At 34.6% G+C, this 21347-nt stretch overlaps 3 protein-coding genes across 3 annotated transcripts; all 3 read left to right on the forward strand.

Moving 5' to 3' along the window:
• The first annotated feature begins 472 nt into the window (after window positions 1–472).
• LOC120085360 (heat stress transcription factor B-4-like) lies at window positions 473–2020 on the forward strand. Its single transcript, XM_039041304.1, has 2 exons — window positions 473–921; window positions 1007–2020. The coding sequence occupies exons 1-2, from the start codon at window positions 673–675 to the stop codon at window positions 1817–1819; spliced, it is 1062 nt and encodes a 353-aa protein (XP_038897232.1). The 5' UTR covers window positions 473–672; the 3' UTR covers window positions 1820–2020.
• Window positions 2021–5091: 3071 nt separating this feature from the next.
• Window positions 5092–14167, forward strand: LOC120086399 (protein ROOT INITIATION DEFECTIVE 3). The gene is made up of 8 exons (XM_039043029.1): window positions 5092–5455; window positions 5533–5646; window positions 5786–5919; window positions 6010–6157; window positions 6713–6912; window positions 12755–12882; window positions 13365–13606; window positions 13766–14167. The coding sequence occupies exons 1-8, from the start codon at window positions 5252–5254 to the stop codon at window positions 13937–13939; spliced, it is 1344 nt and encodes a 447-aa protein (XP_038898957.1). The 5' UTR covers window positions 5092–5251; the 3' UTR covers window positions 13940–14167.
• Window positions 14168–17142: 2975 nt separating this feature from the next.
• On the forward strand, window positions 17143–18084 carry LOC120087062 (transcription factor HEC2-like). Its single transcript, XM_039043906.1, has one exon. The coding sequence runs from the start codon at window positions 17237–17239 to the stop codon at window positions 17978–17980; it is 744 nt and encodes a 247-aa protein (XP_038899834.1). The 5' UTR covers window positions 17143–17236; the 3' UTR covers window positions 17981–18084.
• Window positions 18085–21347: the final 3263 nt, after the last annotated feature.

The following is a 21347-nucleotide window of genomic DNA, read 5'->3' on the forward strand; positions in this document are numbered from 1 at the left end:
CTTTTCTTTCATTTTTATTTACCTAAATACCCCTTTCCTTCCTTCTATCTTTCTTATTTATTTCATTTATGTATCTCTGTTTCAGGAAAAGACACTCTTTTAATTTTGCTTAGTTGTCAGCATTTATTATACTGCATAACCCAAAACTATTAGTCTACGTAAAAACAAAACTGTATGTTTGTGTGTTTGTGTCTTCTTAATAATCAATATCCTCTCCTTTTCTTTTCTCTTTTCTCTCTTACATTCCGTTTCTTATTTTTGTAAATAGTTGAAATTGACGCACAGTAAAAAAAAAAAAAAAAAAAAAATGAAAAAAGAAAATTGAATGGTAAAAGAAAGTGAAAGAGGGTTTGACTGCAGCATATATCACCTCTTGTGGTGATTTTTAAGTGGGTGCGGAAAGGGGATGAATGTCAGTAGAGAGATTAAAAAAGAAAAAAAAAAAATTATATGTCACGGGTTTGTCTTGAAACACTCTTGTTTCACAGACACATATTCTCTCTCTCTATCCCACAAAACCCACCACCCAAAATTTCTTAATATAAAATAATAAAAAATAAAAAAAACTAACTGCACACCACACGACACATTACCTTTCCGCATTCCCTTTTTCTTCTCTTTTATTCACTCATCTCATCTCTTCTCAACACACAAACACAAACACAAACTCAAATGGCTCTGATGCTTGATAATTGTGAAGGCGTTTTGTTGTCCTTAGACTCCCACAAAGCAATCCCAGCTCCATTTCTCACTAAAACTTACCAACTTGTTGATGATCCTTCCACTGACCATATTGTCTCATGGGGTGAAGATGACACTACCTTCGTCGTTTGGCGTCCTCCTGAATTCGCCAGAGATCTCCTCCCTAACTATTTCAAACACAACAATTTCTCTAGCTTCGTCCGCCAGCTCAACACTTATGTAACTATCTTTCATCATATTCTTTTCTTTTTCTTTACGTTTATCTACTTGACTTGACTTGACTTTCCATTTCTTTTTTCTTTAGGGTTTTAGAAAAATTGTACCCGACAGATGGGAATTTGCCAATGAGTTCTTTAGAAAGGGGGAGAAGCATTTGCTGTGTGAGATCCATAGACGCAAAACCGCTCAACCACAAGTTACCGTTAACCAACACCATCAATCTCATTCTCCACTTGGTATCAACAATCCCGGATTTTACCATTTTCCCGGCCGAGTTAGTATCTCCCCTTCCGATTCCGACGACCAAAACAATTGGTGTGACTCACCGTCGCTCTCTTCTCCTGCTCCCCATAACAACAACAACAACTCCGTCACGGCTTTGTCGGAGGACAACGAACGTCTCCGCCGCAGTAACAATATGCTGATGTCGGAATTAGCCCATATGAAAAAACTCTACAACGACATCATTTATTTCGTTCAAAACCACGTGAAGCCTGTTGCTCCCAGTAATTCATATCAATATTCAACCACGTCCTTACTTTCGGACAGGTTTCCGGTAGTGCAACAACGGCCACCAAACCACCACCACCACCACTACCATCAACAAAGTCAGATCCATTTGGTGACCGGAACTACTCCGACTAATAATAATAATAATCATAATAATAATAATAATATTATTATTAACAATAACAGTGGAACGAAGAGCTTCGTGACGATTCTAGAAGAACAACCGACGAAAACGAAGCTTTTTGGAGTGGCGATTCAATCGAAGAAACGGTTACATCCAGAGTATGGGAGTAACAACATTGGCAAAGAGAACAACAACAACAAAGCTCGATTGGTTTTGGAAAATGACGATCTAGGCCTCAATCTCATGCCTCCTTCCACTTGTTAGTTCCAATTTTCCTTTTTCTTTTCTTTTTTTTTTTTTTTTTTTTGAGAATTTTTGTTACAAATCCCAGAGTGGGATCCTTTTCCAGTGCTGCATTATTCATCATAATTGAATTAGAAAAATGTGTGCGTGCGTATATTGTTGTTTGTGATAGCACTGTAAGTTTCTATGTATATAACCCTCGAATCTGCTCTTTCAAATTAACATCACTTTTCTTCTTCTTATTTTTTTTTCTTTATTCAAATATTCAAATTGCTTTGACCTTGAATATTTGCGGAAGCATTAATGTGGGATAGCGATCAGTACGAAAAAGAGGTTCTTAAATGGAAAGTTTTTTTTTCCTCTTTCATTTCATTTCAGTTCTACACAGAAATAAGGGCAAATTATATTTTTATATTTTTATATTTTTCTTCAAAATATTTGTATGAAGAGAGATGAGAAAGACAGTGAGTATTAAATGAATAGGGTGTGTATGCTGACACGAAGGAGAAGAAAGAAAAAGAAAAAGGACAGTTTGTTTCTTCGTCCCCAGATAGTTAATAATTATAGTAGTCACTAATTAATTATGATACTTAAATAAATAATTTTTGTCAGGGCCCAAAATTTGATTTTATATGATTTTATCAGAAAGAAAGCTATCATATCATTTGATTCATGTTGGCCGTATTTTTACTAATCAAACTCTCTCTTTCTCTCCTTTCAATGGAAAGGCTAATTAAACAATGATTCCCCAACATTCATCCTAATCTAATATTCTCTTATACCCCAAAATTTTAAAATTAAATATATATTTTTTGAGATTTGTAAATATTTGAAGAGCAAACCCAAACCCAAACCCAAACCCGGCCCATTAGAAAACTTAGGTTTTTGCTAATTAAAGTATGAGAGGAATGAATTCGCAAAACCCTAGGGTTTTGAATATCTCTCGCCACTGTGTTTCAATGGAGGGTTTTTTATGAGTTGTTGGTTCGAACCAGATAGAGTGATGATTGACTGTTAGATAAACCAACCCACTTTGCCGAAATGCCACTCTCTTTTATGGTTTTACTTTTGTCTGTTTTCTGCAGAAACTCCATTACTAGTATTAAAAAAAAAAGAATTAGAAATTGAAAAGTTTGACCATGGCAGGCCAATGTATAACTCTGTGTCTCTATTTTTCCCCCTTTTTTTCCATAGGGATGGGGGCATTTAATTTCATGACATAAAATTTTTCAACTCTGAAAAAAAAAAAGAAAAAAAGAGAATACAGCTGTTTGAAAACGCAGAGTTTTATCTAAAAAGAAGGATAAAAGAAAAAAAAAAAGGGTTATAATGCAGTTAAAGTGTTTTAAAAGTTTGGAATATTAGAGAGGGGGTTTGGATATCTTTGTCGTGCAATGATTTCCACTCTCACACATAATTTCAAAAGGCAACCCAGTCGTGAATAAATAATAATTATATAAAATATGAAAAAAGACATTGTGTGATACCTTTGTTTAATTACACTACTGATCAAGGCGTTGTCTTTTCTCATGGGGGGGCCTCGCACGTGACTTGGATGTGCACGTGAAGCCTAAAACTATGCAGTTGGGTTTTTGGGGAAATAAGGAAAACCTCCATTAAAGATGCTTTAAAGGACTTCATTGTATTGTAGGTTTTTGGTTGCCAACCAGCAAGTTCTTTACTAAAAGGAAAATATTATTTTTTTTCTAAGAAAAATGAATTTCTTTTAGTAAAGAGAAATGCAAGTCCACTTTGTTTGAATCAACTTTATTGACATTTTTCTACTTTCCTTTTCTTTTCATACTGCTTTATAAATGTAATTTCAGATTGGATTTACGTTAACTCCAGGGTATCAAAGGAAGATACTAATTTTTGTTATTTTTAGCTTTTTTTCCCCTTATAATTTATTATATATTTTAGTCAATTACTATTTGTGATCCGCCCTAGATACAATAGAGATGTTCAAAAAGTGGTCCCAACCAACGAATCAGATTGGACCGGCTGGTTTGGTTCATTTTTTTTTTTTAAATTAAAAAAAATTTGAGTTTTTCAGTTCAGTGACAGAGAAAACCAAAAATTTGGTTCAGTTCTCAGTTGTATAAGTTGAAAAAATCATAAAAATAGAATCAAATCGAAATTTAATAATATATACATATAGACAACAAGACAAATAGCTAAATTTAATTACTAAATTGGAAAAAAAAAATAAATGTCTTTCGTTTTGTTAATGTAGCTAAATAAAAAAAATCAGAGATTTTTAAAATTAAAACGATGGACCAAAATACCTTTATTGGTTCAAACAAAATAAAAAAAAAGATTTAAAACAAATATAATTATCCCTAAGATCTAGCTAACAAAATCATATTTAAAAACAAACGAAAAGATTATAATATAAGTTAAATCTAAAAAAGTTATAATCACGTCATTTTCACTCTTTCAGTTTCCGCTTATGTGAGAGATTAAAATTAAAAGGTACATAATAAGAACATGAAATATAAAAATAAAACTAAAATACACTGTATAAGTATTCTTAAAATTAAAAGGTACATAATAAGAACACGAAATAATCTTGTTTTTTTCTTTTCATTTGAAAAACAAGTGAACATCTGAACTTGAAATTATGGATTCTGCAAATCCTACAATGAAGCATCACTCCATTTGAAAGTAATCTAGATAGACTAAACAGGGGAAAACAAAAATAAATACAGTAATTAAAATAAAAAGGCAGAAAGAAAAAACACCTTCAATATGTTTATTGTAAGGGAGAAAAGAATATACCGTGAGTGAAAAAAAAAAAAAAATTCAGAACAACTGCACAATGATTAGAATGTCGGAGGAAAAAAACGATGAGCGATCACCATGATTTAGATTAAAAAAAAAAAAGGTATACTTTGGTTTAAAATTCAAACAAAAACAGAATCTAGAGATTAGGAGATGCAACAAATCTAAAACAAATAAAATTCATTAAAAGTGCAATAGAGCGTAGGATTTGGAGAGGAAAGTATATTTGAATTTAAAAATTAAACAGAAACCGAATATAAGAAGATAAGCAAATTAATTTAAAAATGCAAGAGATAATTAGATATTACAAACAATAGAAAAAAAATCATGATATGAAATATGTTGGTTCCGTATAGGTAGTGTAGCAGAAAATATGGCAAACGAGGATTTTTGGGAATGAAAGAGGCCCAAATTAAAAGAGGGAAAATACAAATGGGCCATTGATGTAGATCGGCCCAATAAGCCCAATTTAAAGAAGTAACCCTTGAAATTAGTTCGGTCTACAATTTCCCCCATCTAACTCTGCTTTTCATCGACTCTATTCTTTTCGCCGCCGTCTCGTTCGGGACTGAGACAGACGCATTTGTAGCGGCAGCTCTGTTTTTCATCCACCGCCATAAATATTCAATTTGAAATTGAAGCTCAAACCCTCTCTCAAGCTCTCTGGTCAGAATGGTTCTAGTGGTTGCTTCGTCGTCCATTGATTCGGGAATTGGTTGCTGGGACCTCCACACGGGTGCAGAACAACTACGTTACAAGTCCTGTGCTTCTCCGGCACACGGTCTTGTTTGTGTTGGTGAAAGGTTTCTCGCCTGCTCTCAGCTTCGCGATCCCGCTGCTACCGCAGGCTCCGTTCTCTACTGGTCTTGGTGTAAGGTACTTGTTGTTGTAACAAAACTCCGCCATCTGTTACTCGATACTGTGCTTAAATAATTTTTCATCCCTCCCGGCAGCCTCAAGTAGAAGTTAAGAGCTTTCCGGCTGAACCAATAATGGCCTTGGCTTCCAACGATGAGGGTACTTATATCGTTGGTGGTGGTCTCTCTGGAGATATATACTTATGGGAGGTAAAGCTTGATTAGAAATTTATTCTGTGACATTGAACTCTAAAATTCCCCATCTGTGGAAAACTATATTTGTCCTCCCCCATTCCATTAATTGGCACATTCTTGGCTGTAGTATAAGATGGCATGCTCGTTGTTGCAGGTTTTGAGCGGTAGACTGCTTAAGAAATGGCATGCTCATTATAGGGCAGTTACTTGTCTCGTATTCTCCGAAGATGACTCCCTGCTAATTTCCGGTTCTGAAGATGGCTGCATTAGAGTTTGGGCCCTTCTAACGTATGAAATTTCATCCTTTGGCCCCGTGTGTGTGTGTTTAGGTTTTTTTGGCACTTGTAGAAATTCTTCTTACTAGCATGTTTATTCCAGGGTATTTGATGATGGATGGCAAAGGGAAGCAAAACATTTGTATGAACATAGTTTCACTGGGCATAATCTACCTGTTACTGATATTGTTGTTGGCTATGGAGGATCCAATGCTATTATAATCTCTTCCTCTGTGGATCGTACGTGTAAGGTTTGGCAGTCTATTGAATATAACACTTCTATGTTGAATATAATTTTGTGATGATATTACCATGTAGTTTGGTGATGAATTAATTTTACAATCACTTTGGCTGTCTAATTGCATTGACTTGTAAATCTTCCTTTCTTACAATAACTGCAGCTTGACGTTTAAGGTCTGTTTACATTTTCTTGGAATTTAGAAACATGTTCAAGAATATTATCTAGACTAAATTTGTAATCTTGAAAGGTCAAGGGCTAAATAGACACAATTCAGGACTAAATTTGTGATGTAACCTATAAAACACTGGAATGGACAATGTATGTGAGGATGAGTTGGCATAAGAATAATGAGTGCAGAGAGGTGGATATTATTATCCAAATACGATTTAATTCAATATACGTTCCCTTCTAGGATTTTAGTGTTTTCAAAGTGATGCTGATATATCATATGTCAAACATGTTTGTTTATGATTTATCACCAATGAGTAATGACTACTTTCCTATCCTAAACTATCGAATTTCCTTCTGGTGAGTCATCTGTTGTTCGTTACCTTGGCTTTTGTAGGTGTGGAGCTTATCGAAGGGGAAGTTATTAAGAAATATCATATTTCCTTCAATCATTGATGTAATTGCTTTGGATCCTGGTGAACATGTCTTTTATGGTGGTGGTAGGGATGGGAAGATCTACACTGCTGCGCTTAATGCTAAATGCCCATCCACTGGTGACTATGGATTGCATATTCTTGGCTCATTATCAAATCAAAGGTTTGTATTTATATATTTGATTTTCATTCATCATAGAAGATGTTTTCCGTTCAACTTTCATCGATATATCTTAAAGTTAAACATCAAGTGTGTTTGGTTTAACTTTTCAAGTGTTCAATTTTGAAAATAAAAGTCATTTGGGTAAAGTTTGAAGGGTTTTGGCAGCTACTCAAAATAGTGTTTGTAACACTTTTAAAACGTATTTTAAACCCTTTTTATCAAAAGCGTTTAAACGTAAATGACTTTTTTGAAAAACCTTTTTTCTCTGGTCAATCCAAACAAGCCCTAAGTTTTCCTGTAAATTTGTTTACCCTTTTCAATATAATTGTAATGTTCCGACTTTCTAAGACACTTGATAGGGTGTTACTTCATACATGCATATATTTGTACATAAACATTTACATTTAAAATAAGAAGGTTGGACTCTTTTATTTAATAAAGAATTCAAACAAAATTTTAGCTCTAAATTTCATAATGTTCTGATTCAGGGTACCCCTAAAACATAAATTTTAAAATAAGAAAAATTAACTGAAAAATCTCAAACATCTAACTTCTATCAAAATCTAAATCATGAAAAGAAAACATAAAAAGATGGAAATGACACAAGAACTAGTATGCGAAAGCGTTTTTTGGTCCCATTGGCACTGTCACGGATTCCACTTGTTAGGCGCCCGTGTATCTTTGTCCTTACCTGAAAAACATGTAAATAAAAAGGATGAGTATAAAATACTTGTAAGTGACCCCACTACCGGGATCAGGCTAAGATATCATATGTAGGGAATGCTTGGGGTTGGTGGAACATGCATACTGTCACTATTCTTGAATAATGATCTAATGGGATAACCTATCGCGCTCTAACTCGCATGCCTAGTGGCTTGATGGCGCACCGTTAAAAAAATGATAAAAGTGATTTTAACCATTTTAAAATCACTTCCGCACATAAAAGTTCACTTAAATGAGCAATCCAAAACAAAATAAACTAAAAATGATAAAAACATAAAAAATTAAAAAAAAACTGAGAGGTAATTAAATCTTTATTTTTCCCTTATCTCTCACTATTTAAATCATGATTCACACCCCCTTCATCCTCAACTTCATTCTTCAATCTTCATCTTCTACTTATTTCCTACCGTGTACTCTAGTTGCTCAACAATGACTTGATGTTACTAGATTTTTTTTCAAGTTTTCACTCTCTTCCTGAATCTATTTTAATCTAACTTAAAATAAGTATTATAGCAATTAATTAGATATTATATTATATATATAATGTATCTTCAACGTATATATATATAACGTATCGTAACGTATCCGTATCATGTATTCGTATCTGTGTCTGTGATTCTTAGTTTAACACACATTGTTGAAAATAGGGTTTAAGCCCTAGGGGGCATTATTATCTTTTCACTGTACTCTAGGGTTTCTCTCTCTCTCTCTCTCTCTCTCTTTCCTATTTAAACGTGTAGCATCTATGTATCTGGTGTATCAAATCTTAATAAGAAAAACTCTATATTGTGGTTTTTTCTCCTTGTATTAGGGTTTTCCACGTATTCCTGTGTGTGCCCTATTTTTCCTTCTCTTTCTATTTTTCATGGTATCAGAGCAAGGAGATGAAACCCTAGCCACCATTCAGAAAAAATCAAACAGGAGAATCACAAGTGCCATCTGGCACCACAACCACAGATATTGCCGTTGTCATACAAACCACTATAGAACGGTACTTCCAGATGGTCTTGCCTCATCTTCATCAGCCGATTGGAGCAGCCCAACTCGGAGGACAGGTAGCCGATTGGATTAGAAACCAACACCGATCGAAGATAGACGCAACTCGTCCGGCGCCCACCCAGTCGTAGCCTTCTGGACCGGCTCCGGTCGAGCACAAACGTCCGATCGTCTCCAGTCGCCGTTCGGTTCCAATGCAGACGTTCGCGCGTAGACCCAGCCATTCGGTTCCAGTGCTACCATCCCAGCCAACTGCAAACCTTCAGACTCGAGCCGTGGCTCTTGCCCAGTTGCACCTAGGGTTTTCCCTATTCCAGCCGAGTGTGGGTAGTGGTTTCAGCCAAGGAATCCCCGTGGGTGGCAGATTGGAGATGGGTGAATCGTCTTCGTCATATCCGGAACAGAAACTTAACTATATCCAGGAATAGTTCACTCAACTTCAACTCTAGATTAAACAACAGAATGAGTCAGTTCAACAACAGAAGACTACCCTCGAAGAAGTTCTTGGAGCTACCTCTAATGCCTGATAAGAACTCCCTCAAGTCTACCAGCTTACTCAGGAATCTGGTAACCTCTTTCCCTGGCTTATCTATAGCTGATTTATTTTCTGGGGCAATAGGAAATTCTGCTAGCTTTATTGTAGGGGAGAAATTAAATGGTCATAATTACTTTTCTTGGTCTCAATCCATAAAAATGGCCCTCGTGGGTTGTTATAAATTCGGATATCTAACGGGTGGAATACCGAAACCAAGACCGGTGACCCTCAAGAACGTATATGGAAGGGAGAAGACTCCTTACTTTGGTCTATTCTAGTAAGGAGTATGGAGTCTCAAATTGGAAAACCCCTACTATATGTGGCCACTGCACGAGACATTTGGGAGGCTATCTAGAAGCTGTATTCCTCAACAAAATGGAGTAGCCGAACGGAAAAACCGTCACCTTATCAAAGTTGCTCGGTCCCTTATGTTGTCAACTTCTCTTTCGTCCTATTTGTGGGGAGATGCTGTTCTAACAACTCATTTGATAAACTGAATGCCTTCTTGGGTCTTAAAATCCTAAACCCCCTTATACTGTTTCAAAGACTTCTATCCTGATAATCGGCTTATCCTTGATGTTCTGCTTCGGGTGATTGGGTGTGTTGTGTTCGTCCATACCCATGGTCCTGGCCGAACCAAGTTTACCCACCGTGCTCATATGTCTTTGTGGGATACCCTCTTCATCAACGTGGGTACAAATGTTACCATCATTCCTCACGGAAATAGTCTCAATGGATGTGACCTTCCTCGAGGATCAACCCTTATTTCCTATTAGTCCTTATCAGGGTGAGAGTACTAGTCAGACTAATTGGGGTTCGAGTCCATCAGTCTTACCTGAGCCTATTCTTGACATAAGTATCAACGAACCTATTCTGCCTACCGAACAAGTCCCATGGATCACGTACTATAGGAGGAATCTCAGGAAGGAAATAGCGCCGCCGGTTACTTCTCCGATTCCAGTCCATGAGTCAGAACGTGTGTCAGTTCCAGGTACTAGTAATCCTATCCCTGATAATGGTAACATTTATGTTGAAAATGATGCTTGTGTTAAAAATGATGTGAGTAAAGACAGATAAGATAGTGACAACACCAATGACTATACTGAGAATGTGGTTGATACAAATGATGGTAGTTGTGAAAAACTTGTTCCAACAAAGAACATTATTGAAGGTGGAGGAGATCCCTTAGAAGATAAGACACATGAGCAGGAGGCTGAATGCAATAGGGAGTCAGAGGAGAAGAAAGACCATGATGCCTCTCTTGACCTTCCTATTGCCTTAAGAAAAGGTATGAGATCTTGCACGAAGTATCCACTGCAGAGTTGCTTATCTTATAACAACTTGTCTCCTGTGTTTAAAGCCCTCACTATGAGCCTAGATACAGTTACAATATTGAGTAGTATACATGCAGCGATGGAAATTCCCGAATGGAGAATTGCAGTCATGGAGGAAATGGGGGTGCTTGAGAAAAACAACACTTGGGACCAGGTTACCCTTCCAAAGAGGCACAAGGCAGTAGGGTGCAAGTGGTGTTCACCAATAAATATAGGCCTGATAGAACGATTGATAGGTACAAGGCCAGATTGGTTGCCAGAGGCTTCACTCAGATCTTCGGAATAGATTACTCTGAGACTTTCTCCCCAATAGCAAAGTTAAACACTGTTTGTGTTCTTCTCTCAATTGCGGTTAACAAAGACTGGCCTCTCTACCAGTTTGACGTGAAAAATGCCTTTCTTAATGGAGAATTAGAAGAAGAAGTTTACCGAAGTCCTCCCCCAGGATTCGAGAAACAGTTCAATCATCGAGTATGTAAATTGAGGAAGTTTTTGTATGGGTTGAATAGTCTCTAAGAGCCTAGTTTGGCAGATTCACTACCTTTGTGAAGTCACAAGGGTACAGTCAGGGACACTCAGATCAAACCCTCTTTACAAGGAAATCAGTATCTGGGAAAATTACAGTTTTGATTGTGGATGTAGATGATATTGTCATTTCAGGTGATGATGCTTCAGAAATTGACAGATTGAAGAGGAAAATAGTTGAGGAATTTGAAATTAAGGATCTCGAAAAATTGAGGTACTTTCTCGGAATGAAAGTGGCTCGGTCGAAAGAAGGGATTTTGGTTTCTCAACAAAAATATACTCTGGATTTACTTAAGGAGATAGGTATGACAGGCTGTAAACCAGTGGACACTCCTGTAGAAGTTAATGCTAAATTCAATAAGTTGAGTAACAGTGCTCCGGTTAACAAGGAAAGATATCAGCGACTTGTTGGAAAACTAATCTCTCTCTCTCATATCAGACTAGATATTGCGTATGTGGTCAGTATAGTTAGCCAGTTCATGCAGTCTCCTTATTAAGAACATATGAGAGTAGTGGAGCGCATCCTGAGGTATTTAAAAACCTCTCCGGGCAAAGGGTTGATGTTCAGAAAGTTCGATAGACGGTGCGTCGAGGTATATACGGATGCTGATTGGGCAGGTTCTGTGGGAGACAGAAAGTCGACATCAGTATCCTTCGTGTGGGGTAACCTTGCTATGTGGAGGAGTAAGAAATAGGGTGTTGCCAGAAGTAGTGCCGAAGTTGAATACAGGGCCATGAATCTGGGGATATGTGAGGAAATTTGGCTGGAAAAGGTCCTAAGTGATCTTGATCAAGATCATGATGATCCGATGAAACTCTACTGTGATAACAAAGTCGTAATAAGTATCGCGAACAACCCAGTATAACATGACATAACGAAACATGTGGAAATTGATAGACATTTCATCAAGGAGAGACTTGATAGTGGCAACATTTGTATTCCCTATATTTCTTCCAGTCAACAGATAGCAGATGTTCTTTCAAAAGGGTTTTCCAGACAAATCTTTGACTCATGTATTAGCAAGTTGGGCCTCATTGATATCTACACCCCGACTTGAGGGGGAGGGTTGAAAATAGGGTTTAAACCCTAGGGGCATTATTGTCTTTTCACTGTATTCTAGGGTTCCCCTTTTTTTTCCTATTTGAACGTGTGGTCTCTATATATCTGGTGTATCAAATCTTAATAAGAAAAACTCTATATCGTGGTTTATTTCTTCCTATGTTAGGGTTTTCCACATATCCTTGTGTGCTCTATTTTTCCTTTTCTTTCTATTTTTCATCATACACAAACATATTTCTTCTATTTCTAAATTCCAAATTAAAATTCAACTCACAAATCTTTAATCACCCATAAATTTAAATTAATTTAATTTCTAAAATTCAGAATACAACCCAATTAATTCGAGCTAATTAAATACAAATTACTTAAAAATTTGAGATGTCACAATAATGAAATGTTGAGGAAATTCTAGTTGCTATGTTCAGTGCACAATTTACTTGCAGTAGGGGTATTTTTAACGGTGTCTTGATTTCTTAAGAACTAGGAACCAGTATTCTACCAAATCCAAGTTGATAATAATTTTGTCGAGCATTGATAAAAGCCACCTTGTGGTTTATTTGAAGAATCTGGACGCGTTTTAATATGTAATCGGGTTTTCATGCAGGATATTATTTGTGTTTATGAATTTGCTATGTTGCCTAACTTATTGTGCTTTTGTATTTTAACTAGCAAGTCTGTTACTGCCTTGGCATACTGCTCAAGTGGTAATTTGTTGATCTCTGGATCTGAGGACGGAGCAATAAGAGTTTGGGATACAAGAACCAATAATGTTATTCGTGTTTTCAGACATTCAAAAGGTACTAAACCATTCAAATTTTGTTACTCGAATAAGCATCAATGGAGTTGCATTTTTACTGACCATCTGACCTAATTTCTTGCATAAATTTCTCTATCAAGTTGCTTTTTATTTTCAATTTTAACCTTAGCTAAGGCTTTAGGGCACATCTTATTTCATCGATTTTTCCTCTGCTTTGTAATTCTAATCGTTAGAGATTGGAGAATGGTATATTTAAATAAAAAAAATGTTTTGAAGCTTGATGCTCTTTTTTATCTCTTTCTTTTTAATCTCTTCCACTTTTATGAACTTTATTTGATGATTTTATTTTCAAGTACATTCATCATATACATATATATTTATTTATTAAATGTACATTCCTTTATTAATTTTCTGCATATTGATTTCCCTAGCTAGTGTAGCTAGCTTTTGTTTACTTCATAACCAGGATTTTTATTATATTATTTCAATGCAGATACACTGATGTTCCATATTATTACGCAGGTCCTGTAAATAATATACTACTTGTTCGACAACAGGTCCTCCCTAAATCACAGTCAACTTCCCAAGGTTTTTTGAGAAAGCACCGGTCACTGCTACCTCCTGCCCTTGCAAAATTTGAAAACTCAAAGGACGAGGATGAAGACACTGGTGTTATCATTGGTCCAACAGGTCTTCCCAAGGAATCTATGGGGTTTCCCGCCCTTAGTTCTCATGTTATGGATAATCAAATAACAGAACTTCAGGTGCTTGCTTCTGTTCTTTCCCCCTTCCCCTTTTTTTTCTCCCCCCTAAATTATATTGCATCTTATGCTGTTCTGGGAGAGGCACACAATACTTTTGATAATCCATATTCTTCTGTACCCTTAAAAACGTGTACTAACATGCGGTTTTCTCTATTTCAGCAACAAGGTTCTGCTGCCAATGGAATGGAGTTGGAAAGACTCAAGTATGATTGTGGAAAATCCATGCAAATGCTACAACATTGGAGAAAAATGTACGACAATTTACATCAATTTTGTGTTAATGAGCTTCTGGACGGCGATCAAACTAAAAATATACAAGGCAATTCCGCTTGAGCATTGCTATTATTTTCTTTATGTATTCTATTTGTTTCTTTTCCTCTAAATTTTCCTTTGTTCCATCTAGTGTCCTAGAAATTGTATAATCAAGTTGAACAGTATTTGATGGAATCATTAGGAAGCCATCCTTGATTAATTAAAATTCGAAAATCCTTTTTCTGGGATAAGAAATCTGTACATGATACACTGAGAGGTACCCTTAATTTATAAGAATATTTTTTGTCATGTGGGTTTCTTTTATTCTTCTTGTATGTTCTGGACATGTTATAATTTTTGGGGTAATCTTTTTCCATGATTGGCAAGGTCCAAGGACTGCCAAATATTTTCCCATTCTAAAAGAAACGGAACAAAAATCAACCAACAGTGGAAAAAAAAACGTAAGAAAATAGATGATGCCCCATAGAAATCAAGTGGAATAGAGATGCTGTTTGATGGAATGATTCGTGCAAAATAACCCAATCAGTCCAAAGTTGAATGTGATGATGATTATCATGTAAAAGAAAAGAGAGTTGAAATTGATATTTCAAGGGGACCATTTCCACTCTGTGTCTGTTTGTTATAAATTTGTGGGTCTGTTCGGTTTCAGTTGTATTATTTTAACATATCTATCTTTGAACAACTATTAATAGGCTGAGTGGGGAAGAAAAGATAAGGTAGTGTAAACAAAGAAAAAGAAACTCTCGATAACAAAGTCTCTCTCTTTACCATTGGATTCTTTTTTATCTAAAAGAACATCTTCTGCAGCGGAACATGTCTCTTTATTCACATTTTATGTATGTGCTCTAAAGCCCTTTACAAATGATATTATAGTTTATTACTTTCCTCTGTTTGTCACATATCGAGAGAGATTTCCTTGATCTGGGCACCAAATCAAAATGTTGGCGCCAGAGAAATTATACTGGTAGCTTTTCATTGAGTTGAATGATTGTGCCAGATTAAAAGACAGGTTTTTTTTCTCATAGAGACGTTTTTTTTTCCTGTTACAATGCAAGTTTTTTAACGTAAGTCTCCATTCTTTCCCTTGATGTCAGCTGAAAAAATGGCTTGCTTCATATTTGTTTCTTGTGCCTTGTCGGCTTTTGATGATTTACCAACTTTCTTTTTACCTTCAAAACAATTTCAATTCATTAAGTATTAGGAAAACAACAACACTTCCCACCACCTTACATTCCTCATCAGATTTTGCCCTTTACTATTAAACTATTTGAGAAGGTATTCAACCACCAAAAAGGAGTCTAAAAAGATATAATTTTATTTTAGTTTAAAACTTTTTGGGCGAGCGAGTTCGTTGGCAATACAATACTTGCAGATTAAGCAGGTAGGGTTTCAGAACCTGATCCTGATCTGCCTCGAACAGCGTTCCCAACGTTATCAGTTGAGAAATCTCACCCTATTGCAGGCGGCAGCAGCAGCAGCTTCCTAGGCTTCTAATTCAAACAAAAAAAAAAAAAAAGCGAACATTTTTTTTCCTTTGGAGTTTGGACTAACCTCAACAATTCTTCCACCGAGATTTTAGGACCCAAGAAACGAAAATGATGCATGCACTAAAGAAATAGTGAAGGAAAACAAAAACGTCTTTTATTTGATTCTTGAGTTTTTATTTTTAAAATTAATCCTATAAATATTACTTCTACCTTAAATTGATTTTTTTTTATCTATTTTTCATCAAATATTTAAAAAATCAAGTCAAAATTTGAAAATTAAAAAAAAAAATTATTTTTATATATTTTTTTAGAATTTAGCTAAAAATTCAATTATTATGTTTAAGAAAGATGCAAATTATATGTAACAAGTGAGAAGGGAATAGATTTATTTATTTTTTTTTTTAAAAAAAAAATGCAAAACGGTTGTTAAACCAAGTCTAAAAATTTCATTTTGATTCCACAACCAAAAATTTTAAAAAAATAATTTAGGTACATTAGTGAACTACGTTCATCTTTGTGTTTTCTATTTAATTGTCAATCATAATTTATAATATAATAAATTCTTCTTACTTCTCTTTTAAATATTTTTGAATATGTGTGATTAGAATATGATACACAAAAATAGGTGCATCTCAATTATTCCGTTCAACTTTTTATACTTAAATGAGATGAAAAGATTTTGAATAAGAAACTTAATTTTAACCAACATGATCTATCCATTTTAATTAAAAACTAATAATCTTATTGAATTTCAATTCAAATCTATATATGTGTTGCAATCTTGAACTCTTTAATAAAATCTCACCCAAATTTCACAAAAGATAAAATTTTCTCGATGATATATTTAGTGAATAATTATACAACTTATGTACAATACAAAATTGATAAATTTTTTAAAAGACCATGTTAGAGCTTTTTTTTTTTTGGTCGAAACTAATGAATTTTTGTAAAAGTATTTAACTTTTAATATGTATAGTCAAACTTATTTTTATACCAAACTTTATTTCATTGAAATTAATAAGTGTATCAGAGATAAATTACAAAATTAATTTAAAGTTTATACTTTGAAATATTAGAATTCAAATTGATTTAATTTAATAAGTTTGGAGTCAAAATAGATTTTTTTTTTCCCACTAAAAACTTTCATTCAAATGTTTAATGAAGAAGTATGTAGTCATACAGTAGTTAGGAAAAACAAAAAAGAAATAGAAAAAAAGAGGGTATTTGGTGGAGAGATGGTAACCGTTGATTAGGTGGGGGCATTTCATCTGACATTACACCATCTCAACAGCGTTGGATTGATGTGGTGCAAGATTTTGATAAAAGAATTTTGATATCTTGTTGTAGGCAAAAAGATAAGATGTTGTTGTTGTAACAATATTTTAATCCAAGCATTGGGAGTTTCTGCTTAGGCATGAATCTAACCCCTCCCCTTATCCTGTTCCCCCTCCCTTCAACGGCCACGATCACTTTGATCAAACTCTGCCATTGTCGTTTCAGATAGATGATTATCATCTAATTTCAGGTTGCAATAATCACTAACACCCACCAAGTCCTTTTCATTATTTATCGTTTCCATGAATGGCAATCGATAGAGACTTTCTTTTCGAATAAAGAAAGTAAATAAATAAATAACCTGATGCCCAAAAAAGGAAATTTCTTTTTCTTCTTTTTTTCACCTTCTTTTTTTCTTTCCCTTCATGGAAATAAATAAAATATATAAAAAAGTAGTCATGTACTATTCAACCCATTTGTTATATATGGAATGGCCATCAAATGATAGCGTGTTCTTTGTATATTGTTAGTTTTTCTTCCTTCTCTCTCTGTTTCGCTCTCCCCAATTTTCTGAAACTTGGTCACTTGCAAAAATATGACACAGGATCTGATCGGATCGGATCGGTTCAGAGATTTCAATCCTATGGAAAATGATGATCTAAAATCGGAAGATCAGATGGAGATTATGATGATGATGCAACAAATGGAAAAAATCCCTGAATTTTACAATGATTTCTCACCGCCATCCTCTGATTTCAGCTCAAGCACCACCGATCACCCACATTGCCACCTGGACTCCTCCTCCTCACCGCCTCCATTATTCATCAACAACCCACCTTATAATTTCCCCCAACAATCTACTGTTCCATTCCCGGCCACCACGTCACGGTGGCGAAACTCCGGTGGTGAAACGGAGAGTTTACGGAAACAGAGGTCAGTAGCGGCGATGAGAGAGATGATATTCCGAATAGCAGTGATGCAACCAATTCACATAGACCCAGAAGCGGTGAAGCCACCAAAAAGAAGGAACGTCAAGATTTCAACTGACCCACAGAGCGTAGCGGCTCGGCATAGGAGAGAGAGAATTAGCGAAAGAATTAGAATACTTCAAAGATTAGTCCCTGGAGGTACTAAAATGGACACTGCTTCCATGTTGGATGAAGCTATTCATTACGTTAAATTCTTAAAGACCCAAGTTCAGTCCCTTGAAAGAGCCGCCGCCGCCGGTGCCGGTGCCGGGAACCGCCCAATTACTGGTGGTGCTGCAATAGCACCTAGCGTTGGGTTCCCTTTGGAAACGTCAACCGGGAGCTACATCCCTAATCACTCACAACCTTGACCAATTTGGAGATGTTGCTTAATTATATTATTATTCTAATTAAGAAATTAGGATGAATTTAAGGGTTGTGAAAAATGAAAGCCCTCTATTATATCTCTCTCCGTTGTATCTGCTAACTGTGAAGAGTACTCATTTGGTATGGGTAAAGAGAAAAAAGAAAAAAAAAAAAAGAACTGAATGAATAAAATGCATGCATGTGCTTTTGTTTACTTCAGTTTCAAGTTTCAAAATATTCAACAACCCCCATTTGTGTACTGTATTTCTTTTGTTTGTGTTGTATATTATTGCAGATATAGAAGAAAATGTCTTCAGCAACAATAATGTCCCTCTGTTTTTGTACCTATGTAAGGTAAGTAAATAGGAATAAGTGAAACAAGGGGTGGGTGAAGGTGGGGTGACGGTGGGGTGAGTTTATCAGGGCGCACAGGCGGTGGAGAGAGGGAGCAGAAGGGGAAAATCACATGAAAATCTGACATGCCCTTCACCGATTTGGCAACGGCGCGGTGACGTCGTTTTGTTTTTAAACAGAAAAATGAGCATTCAAATACATTCCCTCCGCCGCGTCCAATCATCAGCTACCATGCTGTGCTTCGATCCTTTCTAAATTCATCTTCTTCTTCATCTATCCTTGGATTTACATCATATCCCTTTTTTTAGAAAAAACGGTTCATTCGATATTGGCTTTCAAGAGTCGATATGAAAATTTTCGGTGCAACCAGTTGTGTACACCAATTAAAAATGGATAGGTAGTAATTCATTTTTTTTTTTTTTTTTAAAAAATTATGTGCAGAGAGAAGGGAAGAATGGGATTTGTGCAGTCTAAATCTTAATCTTTTCATATTGTGTTATACATGGATAATATTTATATTTCAAGTTTGATAATTTGATAATTTGATATTTTTGAACTACTAGTTAAGTATTTGGATTATGTATATTGACAATAAAAATAATTTAATAGATCGGATATTTTATTTAAATTAATTAGGAGGCTTAAAAAATTTATTGAAGAATATAGAGATCGAGAATGAAATGGAGGGAGGAAATTATTAGATTTAGCTATTTTGTATAATATTCATCTCCACTAGCTCCATGAACATCTTTAATCACAACACTAAATAGTTAGGTTAACTTTTTATCCTATTATCAAGAGTTAGAACTAGAAAAAGAAAAGTTGGGGCATGTGAAACTTACATAAAAGAAATGATNTATATATATATATATATATATATATATATTAGAGGTATGAGTGAGAAGCATCACAAATTTACATCTTCATGTTATTGAAAGCATGTTAACATTTTAATCCACGTCCGATTGTTGTTAAGCCATGTAATTAAACGAAAATATTGAAAATTCGATAGTGAGAGAGATTATATTCCACTTAAAATAGAGTCAAATCATCAATCTCTTTGACTTTTACCATCTATTTGATTTTAGAAAAAGGAGATTAAAAATGAAAAGATAGAAGAGAATAAAAATCTACATATAAAAATATTTTAAGTTTTAAGATAAAAGAATCTTTTGCACTTGACTTACATTTTCATTCATCCGAACATCGTAGATTTCAAATTATTTTTTTGTTGGATTTGTATTCCCCTTTCGAGTTTTTAGTTTTGAAAATAAGTAATTTAAAAAAAATTGAACTATTTGACAATCACTCAAAATAGGTTTTGAAAGTTATTTTAACTAGATTTTGTAAAAAATGTTTAAAAAAAATGATTTTTTTAAAACATATTTTTTCTCTAGTCAATCCAAACAAACTCTTAATCTTACACATTTATTTATCATTTCTATTTACTCCCTATTTATAGAAAAGTATCTTGGAGATAAGCAACACTACAAGAAAATACTCCTTTTTCGACGCTTAAAATCACCAAAAAAATGGTAAAAAAAACATGATGGGAGATCCACTTCCGATGACAGACTAGTCGTCGAAAGTTTGGTTGGGATATATCTATTGGGAGAACATCTCCCGACGCGGCAACATATATCGTCAAGAGTTTGTATAAACTCCCGATGTGTGTTCTACGGCGTTGGGAGTTTGGAACTCCCAATGCTACCTATACATATGTCGAAAGTTCTCCGACAGTCGTCGGGAGATATAAGAATTCCTGATGTTTTTCGTGGTAAATTGTCTTTTTTTTTTAATGTTAATTTTATTTTTTTATTTGATCTAAATAACCTAAAATGTATAACGTTATTAAGTAAATAAAAAATATTCACATAAGGAACAAAGCAAACAAATAATGTCGATAGTATTCTTTATTATATAAGAGAAAAGTTGACAAAATGGTCTATAAAAGAAATATGTCTTGACAAATAATACATAGAAGAAAGAATTCTCACATCATCTCCAACACATCTCCAACAACATTTTCAACATCATCTCTAAATAGCATCCAACAAAACAACAAAAACCAAAAGGTGAATCTTTCAGTCCTACAAAAGAAAGAAAATCCTACAATCCTACAAAAGAAAGAAAATCATACAATCCTACAAAATAAAGAAAATCCTACAATCTTACAAAATAAAGAAAATGAACACACTTCCATGACTACATGTTCTCGACCTTATACTTCCACAAACACACAAAAACCACTGAACTCCAAAAGAATAACTAATCTCGTCCTACACAACATTTAAAATTCATTAACCTTCACAATAAACCAAAAGCAATAAGATAAATCCTACAATCCTACAAAACAAAGAAAATCAACACACTTCCAAGACTACATATTCTCAACCTGAAACCTCCACAAACACACAAAAACAATAAGTTGAACTCCAAAAGAAAGATAACTAATCTCAACCATCCTACACAACATTCAAAATTCATACACTTACACACAAACAAAAAATTCCAAGTTGAACTCCAAAACAAGTATAACTAATCTCAACTCACCCCACACAACATTCAAATTTCATAAACATCCACAAACACGCAAAAATTCCAGAAAACACATCAAAATCCAGTTGTTTGACTATCATAATTGCATGATAGCCAACAATTCATTATCATAAAGATATTAGTCACTATAAGAAATATCCTTTTTTTATAGTTTGTTATTGTAGCATCTTAAAAATTAGTGTGATATCCTGAGTTTCCTGAAAATTTAGGATAGTTATCTCGAATTATTGAATTATAGTTTCCTTTAATTTCAGGAATTTGGGATCAAATTGAGATAATTGTAAAAGCCTTATTGGTTATTTTGAATTTAATTGATTAAGAAATTTTTTATTTAATTATCTCCTTTTAATTTTAGTGATAATTAAATTATTTGGATTTAGTTGATATTTTGATTTTGGATTTAGATTTGTTAATTAAGAAGGAAGAGGAGAAGAATTTGAATTTATGAAAGAGTTTAAA

The sequence above is a fragment of the Benincasa hispida genome, chromosome 9, assembly GCF_009727055.1.
Source record: "Benincasa hispida cultivar B227 chromosome 9, ASM972705v1, whole genome shotgun sequence".
In the NCBI taxonomy this organism is placed as follows: domain Eukaryota; kingdom Viridiplantae; phylum Streptophyta; class Magnoliopsida; order Cucurbitales; family Cucurbitaceae; genus Benincasa; species Benincasa hispida.